The sequence below is a fragment of the Ornithorhynchus anatinus genome, chromosome 2 (assembly GCF_004115215.2).
Source record: "Ornithorhynchus anatinus isolate Pmale09 chromosome 2, mOrnAna1.pri.v4, whole genome shotgun sequence".
Taxonomy (NCBI): domain Eukaryota; kingdom Metazoa; phylum Chordata; class Mammalia; order Monotremata; family Ornithorhynchidae; genus Ornithorhynchus; species Ornithorhynchus anatinus.
In genome coordinates, this window is record NC_041729.1 from 90621722 (window position 1) to 90638287 (window position 16566).

The 16566-nt window shown below is 43.2% G+C and overlaps 1 protein-coding gene across 1 annotated transcript in view; it reads left to right on the plus strand.

The window, feature by feature from the left end:
* Positions 1 to 3294, plus strand: part of ALDH8A1 (aldehyde dehydrogenase 8 family member A1) — a 39896-nt gene extending 36602 nt beyond the window's left edge. Inside the window, exon 7 of the mRNA XM_001509617.4 lies at positions 1504 to 3294. Coding sequence (XP_001509667.1) covers positions 1504 to 1956 — 453 coding nt within the window. The 3' untranslated portion in view covers positions 1957 to 3294. The remainder of the gene's footprint in view (positions 1 to 1503) is intronic.
* The last annotated feature ends 13272 nt before the right edge of the window (positions 3295 to 16566 follow it).

A 16566-nucleotide genomic window follows, 5' to 3' on the forward strand; every position in this document is an offset into this window, starting at 1 on the left:
CTAATTAGATCCAGTTGCTATTTTTCAGCCCATGTATTGGTTTAGTAGAGTTCTTCTTCTGTTCATAGATGGCACTGGCGACAGTGAGGCTGTCCATGAGTATGAGTGTCCTTGTTAGAGTCTCTCACATAATTGCAGCAGAAAAATACCGTAATGCACCTTCACAGGGTCCTTGCCATTCAGTTGAACGTTTATCAGACACAAGGTTTAAGAGAAGGATATTTAGGTACATTTTTTCCATTAGTAGGATATGCCCTTGATTTATTATTTATTTTTAATGGTATTTGTTAAGAACTTACTATGTGACAGGCACTGTACTAAGCACTAGGGTAGAATCAAGCTGATCAGTTTGGACACAGTCCGTGTCCCAGGTCGGGCTCACAGTCTTAATTCCCATTTTACAGATGAGAGAACTGAGGCACTTATAATAATAATAATGATAAAAATGATGGTGTTTGTTAAGCACTTGTTATACTTCAAACCACTGTTCTAAGCACAGGGGTAGATACAAGGTAATCAGGTTGTCTCACTTGGGGCTCACAGTCTTAATCCCCATTTTACAGATGAGGTAAGGCACAGAGAAGTGAAGTGACTTGCCTAAAGTCACACAGCTGACAAGTGGCGGAGCCACGATTAGAACTCATGACCTATGATTCCCAAACCCGTGCTGTTTCACTAAGCTATGCTGATTCTCAAGCTAAACGGTTCCGACATAGGCCCTGCCCCACATAGGCTTCATAGTCTTATTCCTCATTTTACTGATGAGGGAACCGAGGCACAGAGAAGTGAAGTGATTTCCCCAAGGTCACACAGCAACCAAGTGGCAGAGTCAAGATTAGAACCCAGGTCCTTCTGACTCCCAGACCCATGTTCTATCCACTAAGCCATACTGCTTCTCTATCGGAGGGGGTGTCTGTTCTTGGGTGGGGGGGCACCAAGGGCAAGGCCCCCACCCAGTAACTTTCCCAAGGTCACACAGCAGCCAAGTGGTAGAGCTAGGATTAGAACCCAGGTCTTCCAACTCCCGGACCCATCCTCCTTCCATTAGGCCAAGCCTGCCCTGTCTGTCTTTGTCTTCCGAGCTTTAAAATTGGAGAGGTGTACTTTCCCAAATGCTTAGAACAGTGCTCTGCACTTGGTAAGTGCTCAATAAATACCATCGATTGAGAGAGACGGAAGAGAGATTCTGTAATTAAATCCTACACATTGTTTCACCCACCCGGTAAGGTCAGCAAGAAAATGTTTCATCAGACCTTTGTCTTAGACTAGATCTAAGAACCAGAAGCACAGGCAAAAACAATGGAAATTTGCTCTTTGTCCTTCAGAGTCTAAGGAAAGACTTGTCTGCCAAAGATATCCAAAAGAATGAACTCATATGCCCAAGTAATTTTCTCTTTCTCCTAGGTGAACAAATGGGAAATGCTCTTTAAATTTTTACGGGAAGCCAAAACTGGAACTTTTCACGTGTTCTGTATTCTTAAATTTGGCTTTTTCCCTGTCCAGGTGAGGAATTATGTCCGGAAGGCTCGGGATGGAGGGGCTCAGATTCTGTGCGGTGAAGGAGTGGATACCTTGAACCTGCCTGTCAGAAACCAGAAAGGCTATTTCATGCTTCCTACTGTGATTGCTGACATCAAGGATGAATCCTCTTGCATGCAGGAAGAGATATTTGGCCCTGTAACTTGTGTGGTTGCCTTTGATACCGAAGAGGAAGTGATTCGAAGAGCCAACAGCGTTAAGTATGGGTTGGCGGCTACAGTATGGTCTAGCCACGTTGACCGTGTACACCGGGTGGCTAAAAGACTGCAGTCTGGACTAGTGTGGGCCAATTGTTGGCTCATCAGAGAGCTTAACCTTCCTTTTGGAGGCATGAAAGCCTCAGGTATTGGCAGAGAAGGAATGAAGGATTCTTACGAGTTCTTCACGGAAGTGAAAACCATTACCATAAAGCACTGATCCTTGCTTCTGGGAAAGCACCTATAAAGAGGTAGTGACTAAATTGCCATAGGAGAGGAATCAGGAAGCAGCCAATGATTAGAAAGAGTGGGGAGGCGGGAGGGCAGAAGGAGGTCAGTGAAATTCTGGGACCATAGGGCCTTGGAAAATCGCATTCAAAATGATTGACTGGATGTCCTGTCTGAGAGGTATGTGCACTTGGTACTGTTGACTATCAAAAATAATGGGTGTACCTACCTGTGAAAATCACATTAAAAATGATTGACCAGATTTCCTGTCGGAGAGGAATATATGCCCGTTATTTCTGATGGCCGAAACAATCAAGCCCACATCTATTGTGTAGGATCAGCAAATGTGAAGCCCACATCTATTGTGTAGGATCAGTAGGGAACGGGTCTGCTAATTCTGTTGTATTGTACTCTTCCGAGCGCCTAGTACAGTGCTCTGCAAATAGTAGGAGCTCAATGAATACTACTGGCTGATTGATCCCTAGCTGGAATTCAAAAATGATAAGAAAAAATAAAAAAATGGAACTATTTCCTAGTGCCCAGTTTCTTTTGGCATTCTATTCTTTTTATGTGTGACATTGAACCTCTTCCATGGTAGGGATGTTCTCTTTGCCTTCTTCTGTATGGTGATTAGTCTACTAATCGTGAGTTATTCTTAAAGGCCTCGTTGGTACCTGCCTTCCTTTCCAACTGATTTCCTTGTATTTTAGGGAAGGAACTCTCTTATTGATTCTTCTAGTCAATATGCTACAGTGATACCTTCTGTTGAATGATAAAGATCACTAAAGCTCGGAAGAGAAACGTTTCTATAAATGACTTAAATTATTGACCATTTTATGGGTTTGTCTTTGTGATCTTTTGCTTAAAGGTGGGGAATTTGTGAATTTATAGCAGATTACTATCACTCTCCTTTGCACTGGTTGTTGAAATTATTCATTCGATTATTTTATTTCTAGACCAAGGCTTGCCTCAACCTGAATTCATTTGTCTCATCTAAAATACAAGAAACTGTACTAGCTAGTTACCACTGCTAGATCAAGAATAGTTATGCATCTACTACCATAGGTGGCCATGATAAATGCTTATTAGACCATTGAGCACAGGCATCATTCAAGAATAGGTTGCCAAATCAATTTAAAAACTAACACCTTCAAGGTATTAGTTCAACATATTTGAGGTTGACATTAATGCGCTGTTCTTTCATCCAGATCAACTCTCACCCCCATTCTTTTGGAAGGGCATTGAGACCACTAATCAAAATCCGTCTTGTGGTGTTAAAACCCATTTTCTTTATAATGGTATCACAAGCAATAAAATTATAACGCCAACATTCTTTGCAGTGAAGTGTTGCTATTTGTGAAGCTGTTGAACCGCGAATTTGTCGGCACTTACTAAGTCATTCTTGCTAGGGTTATTCTTCTTTCCAGTATTACATGCAAGCAGTTTTCAGCCCAATCACTCTATCCTGTTCAGCGCCTTATTGAGGGCATATCTCCTCAAATAGGCCTTCTTTAAAGAAGCCTTCTTTTCCTTTTCTTCGACTCCCTTCTATGTTGCCCTGACTTGCTCCCTTTATTCATCCCAGTCCCAAAGCACTTATGTATATATCTGTAATTTATTTATATTAATATCTGTCTCCTCCTCTGGACTGTAAGATAACTGTGGGCAGGGAATGTATCTGTTATTTTGTTATATTGTACTCTCCCAAGTGCTTAGTACAGTGCTCTACACACAGTGAGCACTCAATAAATATAATTGCCTAATTGATGGGTTCCTGAAAATTGTCTCGAATAGAAATGTAAATTGCAACCAATTTTCTCACATTACAAATGGAGGATTGGTTCTTGGATTAAGATCAGATGCTCTACTTTTATCAAAAGAATCCAGAAATGTGTACACCATTTTAGGTGGGGGATATAACTACATCAGTGTATTTATATTGCATCAGAGAGGTTCTTCAATAGGATAGTCCATGTTTACTTCATAAGAACCGAAATGGATGTGTTAAACTTCCCTGGGCACTTTATGTGTAAGTTAGGTCTCTTGCCAGCCCCCTTCCTCCCTGCCTTTTTTAGATTTGCCACTGATCACATCAAAAGTTTTAGTAGTATTTCCCCAAGACTCTCTCACCCCAGCTCTGATGAAGTGAAAAGCAGTATGGCCTACTGGAAAGAGCACGAGCCTGGGAGTCAGAGGACCTGGATTCTAATCCCTGTTGCACCACTTGCCTGCTGCGTGACCTAGGTCAAGTCACTTAACTTCCCTGTGCCTCATCTGTAAAATGAGTATTAAGATTGTGAGCCCTACATGACACAGGGACTGTGTCCAACCCATTATTTTGTATTTACCACAGCGCTTAATACAGAGCCTGGCACATAGTAAGTGCTTAATAGATATTACAAAAAAATAGGTGCTATAGGTGTTAAAGCTAAGCTAGGGCCAGAGAAGAGGCTGTTACTGTTGAGATGTGTGTTGTATAGCTAAAGCAGGGTGTAAATTTGGAAACATTGTAAGAACCTTTTGTTTTAATGGTAAGAAATAGCCCTTTACTTCTCATTTGTAATAACACCTTGAATTGGCTCCCAAGAACTCTCTCCTTTCAGGCATCATGTAATTTTCACAGACAGGTTAGAAGACAAGTAGAATTACCCACAGTTTGCGGATGAGAAACCCAAATCAAAGAGAAGCCAAATCACTTGGCCTCCATAAGATGAGTTTTCTCCTAGACTTTCCTGCTTCATTGAATAAGTCAGTAGCTTGAATGGCTGAAACACTTGCCCTCTTTTTTTTTTTAATGAATGTGGCCTCGATGGCTGAAATCACTTATGAATTCTATGGAACAAGGAAGAAATCCATTTGAGTGGAATTGTTGAGAGCAGAAAAGTAATTGTTTTCATCTGCCCTCTGACCTGTTCTGTTGTCCCAGCTTTCCATCAGCTACAATGTCACAGTGAAATGCCATAGCAAAACTACAGCTGTATCTCACCCTGCTCTCACCTTCTTTTGTGCCTCCATTCACGGGCAGAGAGCCTCTGCTGCTCTTCTTAAGGATTCAGAACCAGATTCTTTGCCCTGGAAAATCTATCCTATGTTCTTTTACAAATCCATTTTCACCGTATGATTGAAACCCACAGAAGCCGATTTGTAGTCTCGCCTGAGTCTTCATGCCTCTCTCCCTTGGGTTTAGGAAACAGCTGGTAGAGCTTGGTGACAGTCTATCTAAATGATGGGATAGTCAGGGAAGACTTCTTGGAGGAGGTGTGATTTTAGTAAGGCTTTGAAAATTGGGAGCAGAGTGGTCTGACATATGTGGAGGGGGAGGGAACAATGCTGCTGCGTTTGCATTGAGATCAGAAGAGGGAAATTCTTCTTTATTTCTAATGTTAAATGAAGGGGATCTTGTAATCTAGATTAGAAATAAAGGGCCATTTCCTGAGGACAGAGGTTGCCACACATCGGGAGGTATTTTGCAGGGAACATGGAGTATTTCTTCCTTGGGAAACAACCGGAAAGATGTTCATCATCTGAATGGGAGAGGACTGGATGCCTTGGAAAATGTTTTTCAGCCAGTGACCCAATGGAATTGGGAGGAAAAAAGGAATGAAAGGGGGAGAGTCCTCCACTTCTGTCAAAATTATAATCTCATCAACAGTTGTGTGTCCAAATGCAACATCATGACGAGTTCAGGCACGGAGGGAACTGGTGAATTTCTATATTGAAAAGCCTGTAGGAGTTTAAGGAGAACAATTATGGCTGATTAAAATCAAAGGTGTCTATAGCAGGAATCTTGAGCTTTTTGTTAATGCTTAGCAGAGCATATTTTAAGATCTCTAAGTTTTAATTCTGGCTTAACTGTATTTTAGTAATAACTGTGGTATTTGTTGAGCACTTACTATGTGCCAAGCACTGTCCTATGAGCTGGAGTAGATAGATACAGGATAATCAGATCTCCCACACAGCCTAGATCCCACACGAGGCTGACGGTCCAAACGGGATGGAGACTGGGTATGGAATGCCCATTTTACAGATGAAGAAACTGAGTCACAGAGAAGGTAAGTGACTTGCCCAGAATCTCTCACCACACAAGTGGCAGAACCAGGATTAGAACGCAGGGTCCTTTGACTCTAAGGCCCGAGCTTTTTGCATTAGGCCATGTTGCTTCCCAAGGTAATTGCTGGTGTTTCTATTTGGACTCAATCTTTGGGCTCATTCCAGGCTAGTATTTTGGCACATCAGTGATCCATTCAAACCTGCTAATCCGCCATGCTATGAAACTAAAGCAGAACGTCAGATGAGCTTAAACTGGGAAACTGGAAACTGGGTCACTCTTTGTTCCCTTCCTAAATCCTCAATGAGGTTTACATATTCTCTGAATCTATTCAAGAAGTACACTTGCCATGCCCTTTCCGCAGGATGCGTCCAGAGGCCCTCCTAATCTTGAAAAGAGCCAATCCCTTAACAGTGAGATTAGAGTCAGGCCGGAACACTCTGAAAAGAAAACCCCTTTCTCTTGGTTTCTTGTAAATGTCAGAAGTGATGAGTAGTAGAGCGGTGGGTTACCGCCGGAGTCTCTTCCCGCTCTTCCTGAACCTCTGCCACTGTATTGTTTCTAGAAATAGACCAGCACGCCCCCAGCCTGATAACGGGGGGTGATTCTATTTCTGCCTCGGAACCACCAGTCCCTAAGTGTGGAGGGTTAACGCCATCCAAGGAAAGGGCCTGCCTCTTTGCAGACTCTCAGTTAAGTATGAGCGCTCAGTACAGAATTGCACAATATGACTCCCACAGACAGCCTCCTCGATTCATTGCTGAGCTCAAAGATGTTTCTGAAATGGAACCTAGCTATCTAGAGGGAGCTGGAAGCTTCTTTTTTTTTTCTGGCATCCTGGTGATTGACTTGAAGTAACAAAGAGTATGTGGCTGAAGGATTTCCAGGATCAGCTTAATGTCAGACCTGTTTTATTTAACATTTCATAAAGTCTGAAGAATACTTTATCCATTTTGTGTGAAACACTCCGGAAAATAAAAATGTAACCTCCTTCTCCTTAATTCCACATCGTATGTCAGGCAGATAGACTCCTAGGGCTTTCAGTTGGAGGTAGAAAATATATGAAATATCCAAATACGGTTATGGGAAAATAAAGCACTCTTATTTGTTGCTGAATTGTACTTTCCAAGGGCTAAGTATGGTGCTCTGCACACAGTGCTCAGTAAGTACGATTGAATGACTGAATGGACAGGATAATGCTAATGAGAAGGTTACAGTTGCAATGATATTTCAGCTTCAGTTAATGCTTGGTTTCTGTAGAGAACACAAGGCTCCTAGCAAAGGATACTAAAGAGAGAAATTGTTCTGGCTAGACAAAGTCTGGCATTAAAGTGTTTGTTGCTTGTGAATTTCTGCTGCCAATTGACCCTTTCTTTTGGGGTAAGAGGTTTGACAGAGAGTGGGGGTGCCCAATGGCATTCTGAAAGCTAATGGCCTGATATAGGGCTTTTTGTTCCACCCCACATGGGGCTGCTCAGTGATAAGGAACTTCATGTTCTAAGCATTAATAATAGTAATAAAAATAATAATTGTGGGATTTGTTAAGTACTTCCTATGTGCCAGGCACTATTCTAAGTGCTGGAGTAGATACAAGGTAATTGGGTTGGACACAGTCCCTGTCCTACAAAGGGCTCACAGTCTTAATCCCCATTTTCCAGATGAGGGAACTAAGGCAGAGAGAAGTGATGTGACTTGCCCAAGGTCACACAGCATTGAAGTGGAAGACCTGGGTTGAGTAATGAAAGGTGGTTTTCCATCTAGTCCCTCCAGAGAGCCCCTGCTTCAGAGTCACACTTGCCCTGAATTTCGTGGGGGTCATTATTGGGTGGGAAATAGGAGAAAGTCAATTGAGGGTGTGACTGTAAGCTCGTTTCATTCATTCATTCTTATTTATTGAGCACTTACTGTGTGCAGAGCACTGTACTAAGTGCTTGGGAGAGTACAGTAAAACAGAATTGGGAGACAAGTTGCCCGCCTACAATGAGCTTACATTCTAGACTGTAAGCCCGTCAATGGGCAGGGATTGTCTCTGTTGCCAAATTGTACATTCCAAGCGCTTAGTACAGTGCTCTGCACATAGTAAGCACTCAATAAATACTATCAAATGAATTAACAAAGGGGGAGACAGACATTAATGGGCAGGGATTGTGTCTACCAACTCTGTTGTATTGTACTCTCCCAAATGCTTAGTACAGTGCTCTGCACACAGTAAGTGCTCAATAAATGCCACTGATTGATTGTGACACTTTGCAAGTAAATGTTTCCACACTGTTAGACTTAACCAGAAAAATAGAATGGAGGAAGACCATCAGTTAGTGAAGACAAACACCCAACAGGCCTCCTGGGCCTTGCTTATTTATCCTCCACACTGTACTGAAGTGGCTTGTTTATCTTGTTTTCCATAAAGGATAAAAAAGTCAGTGATGGAGTTCATCCTTTAAAAACCCATAGCCAGACCTTCCTTCTTTGGAGTTTTCTTAATAGTCCCTTCAGTGGGTGTGACACTTTCATTTTTCCCAAACAATATTACATTAATGGTTTTTTTTTATCCTGGCAACATCCCTAGGATGGAGACAGAGGCAGGTATTATCACCATTTTCCAGATAAGGACATGGAGGCACAAAGATATGCTCAAAGAGCAGTAGAGCAGCGTGTTCTGATGGATAGACCATAGGCCTGGGAGTCAGAAGGACTTGGGTTCTAATCCCAGCTCTGCCACTTGTCTGCTGTGTGGCCTTGGGCAAGTCACTCACTTTTCTGTACTCCAATTACCTCATCTGTAAAATTCAGATTAAGACTTTGAGCCCCATGTGGGACCTGGACTGTGTCCAACCTGATTAGCTTGTATCTACCGCAGTGCCTAGTACGGTGCCCGGAACATAGTGAGTGCTTAACAAGTACCATTAAAAAAAAAAGTCATCTAGCTGAGATTAAAGCCCAGCTCTCTTGTCCCCAAGGCCCAAGGTCTTTCCAATGGAACACACTTTTTTTTAGGATTTAAACCTATACTCATCCCCCTAAAAATTCTGGAAAACAATCTGGGTCATCCTTTCAAATTACTGAAATTTTTTTTCTCAAAATTGAGATGTTGTTATTTTTCCCTAGCAATTCTACCATCTTGCCAAACAGCAGTCAATCCAGAGAATTAAAATTCAGTGTGCGTCTTCTCTTTTATAATGGGGAAAAATGACCCCGGAGAAACAGCCAAGCCTTTCTTTCTGAAATCTTTCTAAAAATAAGAAAAGCTTAATTTACATGAGAATGAACATAGGAAATTTCATCCTTCAAATGCTAGCTGTTTCCTGAGGTGATTGTTGGTGTCTAGGAAAAAAGGCTTGCGTCTCTGGAGCGATTGGGAGATTGAAGGTTCTATAATAATAATAATAATAATGATGTTGGTATTTGTTAAGTGCTTACTATGTGCCGAGTACTATTCTAAGTGCTGGGGTAGATACAGGGTAATCAGGTTGTCCCACGTGAGTGCAGAAGTATTGAAAAGGCTGTAGTGGAGATATAATTAGGCCAAATCAATATGGCCTAGTGGAAAGTGTTCTGTGTGCTAATCCCAGGTCCTCCACTTGTCTTTTCTGCAACCTTGGGCAAGTCACTTAACTTCTCTGTGCCTCAGTTACCTTATCTGTAAAATGGGGATTATTGTAAAATACTTTGAGCCCCATATAGGACATGCACTGTACTCAACCTGATTATCTTGTACCTATTCTGGCACTAAGTACAGAGCCTGGCACATAGTGCTTAATACCATAAAATAAGTCTGTGCAATCCAGATCTTCTGATGTCCTTGTGCTCTGCACACAGTAAGCGCTTAAGAAATATGGTTGAATTGAATGAATGAGAAGCCAGTTTTGTTTGAAGAAGCATTTCCTTATTGTGCATGAACCAGAATGGATCCCACAGAGCAAAGAAGGCAGGCATGTTTACTTCTGGTAGTAATAGCAGATTCCTTGCTTACTTATCAACCCGGACATCTTTTAAGCACATCCCAACAAGAGTTGTTTACCATTTCCCTTGGGTAGGAAGGGAGCTTCTTCATAGGAGCTCTATAGTTGCGGAGTGACTACCTGTTTGCTGAGAGAATTGTGTGTGATAGGGCCAGGGATGGTTGAAAGCAGGGGGTGGTGAATGCCAGGACTGGGTTGGGAGGAAGATGAAAACCAGGACAAATGGGCAGAATCAAACGTGAACAAAGAGGTGAGGAATGGGAAGAGAGTGGACTGCACCTGCTCTTGACTTTACCTCAAAAGAAGCTTCTAGTCCATCCATGGAGGTGTGATAAGTGGTTTTGCGAAGCCTTGGGCTGGAGCCCGGGTGTCTGCACCCTTGCGTCCGCTCTGGCTACAGCCTCACTCTCTCCTCGGGACTCAGCTCTCCCTCTTCTCTCCTCTCTGATGGCCTGATAATAATAATATTGATAATAATTGTGGTATTTGTTAGGCGCTTCTTATGTGCCATGCCGCCACTCAGAATCGTAACTGGAGAGTTTCCAGTACTCAACCAGTTTCAACTAAGGGAGGGAGAGTCAAGCAGAGGCCTTCCCATTCCATTCCTAGTTTGGACAGTGGCTAGTGAGTACCCGTTTACTTGTTTTGAGTTCTATCTCCCTCCCTTCTAGACTGTGAGCCCATTGTTGGGTAGGGATTGTCTCTATTTGTTGCTGAATTATACTTTTGAAGCGCTTAGTACAATGCTCTGCATGCAGTAAGTGTTCAATAAATACAATTGAACGAATGAATGAATGGAAGGCAATCTGCTACATATCAAAGCTCACCTGTGCTGGGCAGCAGCAGCACGGGAGAAAATCAAGGGTGGATACTCAGTTTTACTGCATGGAGAAGACATGGTAAACCATTTCCAGATTTTTATCAAGAAAATTCCATGGATATACTATCAGAACAATTGCAGATGGAGGTGAGGAACTCTGGGGGAGATATGTCCTTGGAGTTTCTATGGGTCAGAGACAATTTGAAAGCATAGGATAATATGTTCCAGGCACTTTACTAAGTGCTGGGGTGGATACAAGCAAATCAGGTTGGAGACAGTCCCTGTCCTACATGGGGCTTATAGTCTCAATCCCCATTTTACAAACAATGAGCAGATTAAGTGGATACTTAGTAAGCTCTTAACAAATACTGCAGATATTTATTATTATTTTTAAAGGTCTGGATCTTAGTTGTCCATTTAAGCACTCAGGCTATTTCTCTCTCTTGACATATTCCTGATTTATTAAGTACTTAGTGCCTAGTGTACTTTCTTCTCTTCAGGTATGTTATCTTTTTTCCTCACCCTCCTCTTCTTCTCCCTTCCCCCACCCATCTTTTAGCATTTTATTTTCCAACTTGGGAGTTTGCTCACCCAGGAGTTCCCTTTACAAACTGCAGCATATCATTTCATTCCAAATGGAATGAAGACCACCTGAAAACTCCCCTCTCCTGGACCGCCCCCAGCCCTGCTGTCCCTTGCCAAATGAATATGGTCCTGATTTTCTGAGTGTAGAATCTTTTTATTTAGTCAGGCCAAAATCATATGTGATTGTCTTGAGATCTCCTTGATTAACCGTTAATATGTTTTTTTTTCCTCAGGACTTTTGCAAAGTGCTTATGATGTACAAAGCCCTGGGAAAGATATAAGCATAAGCAAATTCTGCAAACCAGTAAGCAACAGCAAACAAAAAGCACTGCATCCATCATTCCCAGAAGGATGGACCTTAGGATCTTCAGTCTGGGAATTTTTTGGCTGTCCTTAAGCAATCGTGTGTGTGGTAGGTGGGTCTTAATATTAATAATAATAATTGTGGCATTTGTTAGGCACTTACTCTATGTGCCAGCCACTGTACTAAGCTCTGGGGTGGATACAAGCAAATCAGATTGGGCACAGTCCCTGTCCCACATGGTGTTCAGAGTCTTCATCCCCATTTTACAGATGAGATAACTGAAGCCCAGGGAAGCTACACTGTAGCTGATGCCAATATGTGCTGTGCTGTTGTCTTAATGGCTACATCTTCTGAGCAGGCAGGACATAGAGCCAAGTGGTTTGACCTTCAGCAGCAAGGAGAGGCTCAGATCTGACCCATCATTCAGTATCCACTGGCCTCTTCTTCATTGCTCTGCCCTGCCAATTTCCTAGAGAGAAAATTCAAAGACAGGACCACAGGCAATCCCAATGTGAATTCATTCAACTCTGGCAGCAGAACCAGGAGATTTGGACCCTGACAAGGGGTCTGGGAAGTGACTTCGGCCCCTGTGGAGCCTGACTTCTGAGTGAACTGGGCCAGTTCCCAAAATACGCCAAACTCAGCAGGAAAGAGATTAATGAACCTCAAGCTGGAGTGGGACAGGAATTGGCAAAGCAGCTTGCCCCTTGGTGGCAGATGAATGAGAAGGCTGGTGGGGAGAGGAGCTAATTATTCATTTCTCTGTCCTAAACACATCTGCTTCCCAGAGGACAGGAGGTGGGGGGAAATTATTGGCATTAAGGGAAACTGGTTTATCAGGGGTGAAAAGTCAGCTGTGTCTCCTGACATTCTGAACTCTCCCCACCTACAACTCCACAGCACTTATGTACATATTTTAAAATTATATATTATAAATGATTTATTTATGTTTATGTTTGTCTCCCCCTCTAGACTATAAACTTGCTGTGGCTGGGATACGCATCTGCCAAATCTGTTGTATTGTACTCTACTAAGTGGTTAGAAAAGTGCTCTGCACATAGTAAACAATCAATAATAATAATGTTGGTATTTGTTAAGCGCTTACTATGTGCAGAGCACTGTTCTAAGCGCTGGGGTAGACACAAGGGAATCAGGTTGTCCCACGAGAGGCTCACAGTCTTAATCCCCATTTTCCAGCTGAGGTAACTGAAGCACAGAGAAGTTAAGCGACTTGCCCACAGTCACACAGCTGACAAGTGGTGGAGCCGGGATTCGAACGCATGACCTCTGACTCCAAAGTCCGTGCTCTTTCCACTGAGCCACGCTGCATCAATGAATACCATTGATTGGTTGATCTAGCAAGGTAAAGGGCTAATATTGACCAGCTTTAGCACATATCCAGGCACTCTCTTACAGAATTCAGGGCAGGCAGCATTACAACCGGCTATGCTGGCGGGCGAAGACTAGGTCTGTCTTAGCTCTCCCATGGGACTGTTGGCAAGTCGCTGAGCTTCTGTCACATCTGTTTCCTGATCAGTAAAACTGGGAAAAATAATACACCTCCTCATCAAACAGAAACTCCTCACTATTGGCTTTAAAGCACTCAAACACCTTCCCTGCTCCTACCTCAGCTCTCTACTCTCCTACTGCAATCCAGCCCACACACTTCTCTCCCATAATCCTAACCTTCTCACCCTATGCTGATCTCTTCTATCTTGCTGTCCATCTCTCGCCTACGACCTGCTTCTGGCCTGGAACGCCCTCTCTCCTCAAATGCAACAATTATTCTCCCCCTTCAAATCCTTGTTGAAGGTATATCTGGTCCAAGAGGCCATCCCTGATTAAGCCCTCCTTACCACTTCTCCCATCCCTTATGAATCATCCCGACTTGCTCCCTTCATACATGCCCCCTCCCAGCCCCACAGCACTTATGTATGCCAGCTCGCTTAGAACAGTGTTTTGCACATAGTAAGAGCTCAACAAATGCCATCATTATTATATCGGTAATTGATTTACTTATATTGTCTGTTTCCCCCCCCCCAGGCTGTAAACTCGTTCTGGGCAGGGAATGGGTCTACTGTCACATTGTACTCTCCCAAGCACTTATACAGTGCTCTGCACACAGTAAGGAGCCAGTAAATATGACTGATTGACTACCTGACTAATCCCTGCCTTTCCCCATCTCTAAGAGATGATGTGAGCACCAAAATAAGATTGGTGATGTGAAGGGTCTCTGGCAAATATGTGTTGACAAATTCAAGGAACTGTAAGCTCTTCTCCCTGCTGGCTGGATCTCTGTCCTAGAAGTGTCCATAAGATTCTAGAAACTGCAGGTTTCTAGGCAGCAAATGTTCCAAAAACACATTTCCTTTCAGTCCCTTTTATCTCTGCCCTGTCTCCAATGGGGAACTGAATATTGTTACAGCCAGGCCCTGCCAACAGTGATTTACTAATCCGCAGCACTGGATCACCTCCACAGTCTGCTTCCTCCTCCCCTGTACACAAGCTGCAGAGTGCTGTTCACAGAATCCAGGCATCAGGCAGACCTCGCCCATCTCAAATTCAGCCTCACCTGCTTTGACTCTACCCTCTCCTCCAACAGCAACATTATTTCTCCATCCTTATTGACTCCATGGTCTTGGCCCACATCAACGGTTTCAGATATATAACTCCCTTCTCAAACTCACTGTCTCCCATGTCCGTCTCCCAACTCTATTCCCTAAGGAATGACCTGGACACATATTTTATTGAGAAAATTGAAACCATCAGTTGTGATCTCTCTAAAATCTCCCCTGCTCCTCTCCAGGCCCATCTTCCTCCTGCCCCTTCTTCAACTTTTGTAGTCTCCCAGTGGTATCTCAAGAAGAGATCTCCTGCCCTATTTCAAAATCTACCCCGTGCCCCTGTACCGCCAACTCCATCCTTTCGCACCTTATCAAAACTTGCCCCCTCCCCTCTTCACTCCCTGACGGTCATCTTCAGCCATTCACTTTCCAATGACTTCTTCCCCCTGATTTCAAACGTGCTCATGTCTCCCCTATCCTAAAAAAGCTCTTCCTTGGACCCACTATTATCATCATTATCATCATTATCATTATCACAGTTCCTTCCATTATTAACCCATCTCCCTCCTACCATTATTCTTGAGAGAGTTGCCTACCCCCTCTGCTTCGACTTCCCCTCAGTTCTCTACTTGACCCCCTCCAATCTGGCTTCTGCCCACTTCACTCCACAGAAACTAATCTCTCTAAGGTCATCAATGACCACCTCCTTGCTTCTACTCTATCCTAAGCCTTCTTGACTGCTCAGTTGCCTTTGACACTATGGACCACCTTCTTCTCCTTGAAAAATTATCCAAACTTGGATTCACTGACATTGTCCTCTTGAGGTTCTCCTTCTATCTCCCTGGCCACTCATCTTCAGCCTCTTTCATGGGCTCCTCCTCTGCCATCCCCTTATTGTGGCTGTCCCTCAAGGGTTAGTTCTAGGTCCCCTTCTATTCTCCATCCTCCAGCCACTCCCTCAGAGAACTCATTGGCTCCCATGACTTCAACTACCATCTCTATGTGGATGATTCCGAAATGTACCTCTCCAGTCATGACCTCTCTACTTTCTGCAGTCCTATATTTCGTCTTGTCTTAAGGACATCACTACTTAGATGTCCCACCAACGCTTCAAATTAAACCTGTCCAAAACAGAACTTCCGCCTTTCCGTCCAAACCCTGTCTCCTCATCCTTCTCATCACTGTAGACAACACCACTACCCTCCCTGTCTCATAAGCAGAAATCTTGGCATTATCTTCGACTCATCTCTCATTTAACCTACATAGTCAATCTGTCACCAAGTCCTGTTGCTTCTATCTTCACGTCACTAAAATTCTCCCCTTCCTCTCCACCCAAACTGCTACCATTCTGATCCAAGGACTTATGCTGTCCTGCCCTGACTACTATATTTGCCCCCTCGTTGACTCCCTGCCTCCTGAAATTCCCACTCCAGCCTTTACTTCACTCTGCTGATCAGATCATTTTTCTAGAAAAATATTCAGCTCACATCTCCCCACTCCTCAAGAACCTCCAGTATTTGTCCATCCTCCTTTGCTTCCATCAGAATCTTCTTAGCAACAGCTTTAAAGTAGTCAACATCAGAATCTTCTTAGCAACAGCTTTAAAGTAGTCAACCAGCTAGCCACTTCCAGTCTTACCTCGCTGATTTCCTACTATAATTGAGTGCACATGCTTCGCTCCTTCAAAACTAATCTATTCACTGTAACTCCATCTCTTCTAACTCATCATTGACCCCTTGACCACATCTTCTCTCTAGCCTAGAACTCCCGCTGCCTCCATATCTGACTTTACCACTCTCCCCATCTTCAAAGCCTTATTAAAATCACATCTCCTCCAAAATGACTTTCCTGACTAAACACTACATCTCTTTTGCATCACCTATTCTCTTGGATCTGAACGCTTCAAGCTCTTAATATTCACTCCACTCTCAGCCCGACAGCTCTTGTGTGCATAGATATAGTTTTTTTTTTCCTCTAGATTGTAAGCTCATTGTAGGCAGGGAATGTGTCTGTTAAAATGTTACATTGTACTCTCCTAAGAGCTTAGTACAGTGCTCTGCACACAGTAAGTGCTCAATAAATGTAATTGATTAATTGATGATTTCAATGTATATCTCACCCTCTAGCATGTAAGCTCCTGGTGGACAGGGAACATGTCTGCTTACTGTGTTTTACTGTAATCTCCCAAGAGCTTAGTACAGTTCTCTGCACACGGTACAATGAATGAATACCATTGATTGATTGACTACTTGGAAGGCAGAGCAAGAAGGAGTGAAGAGCTGGGAGCATTTTACTGGTGAAAGGATTAGAGGCCTGTGAAAT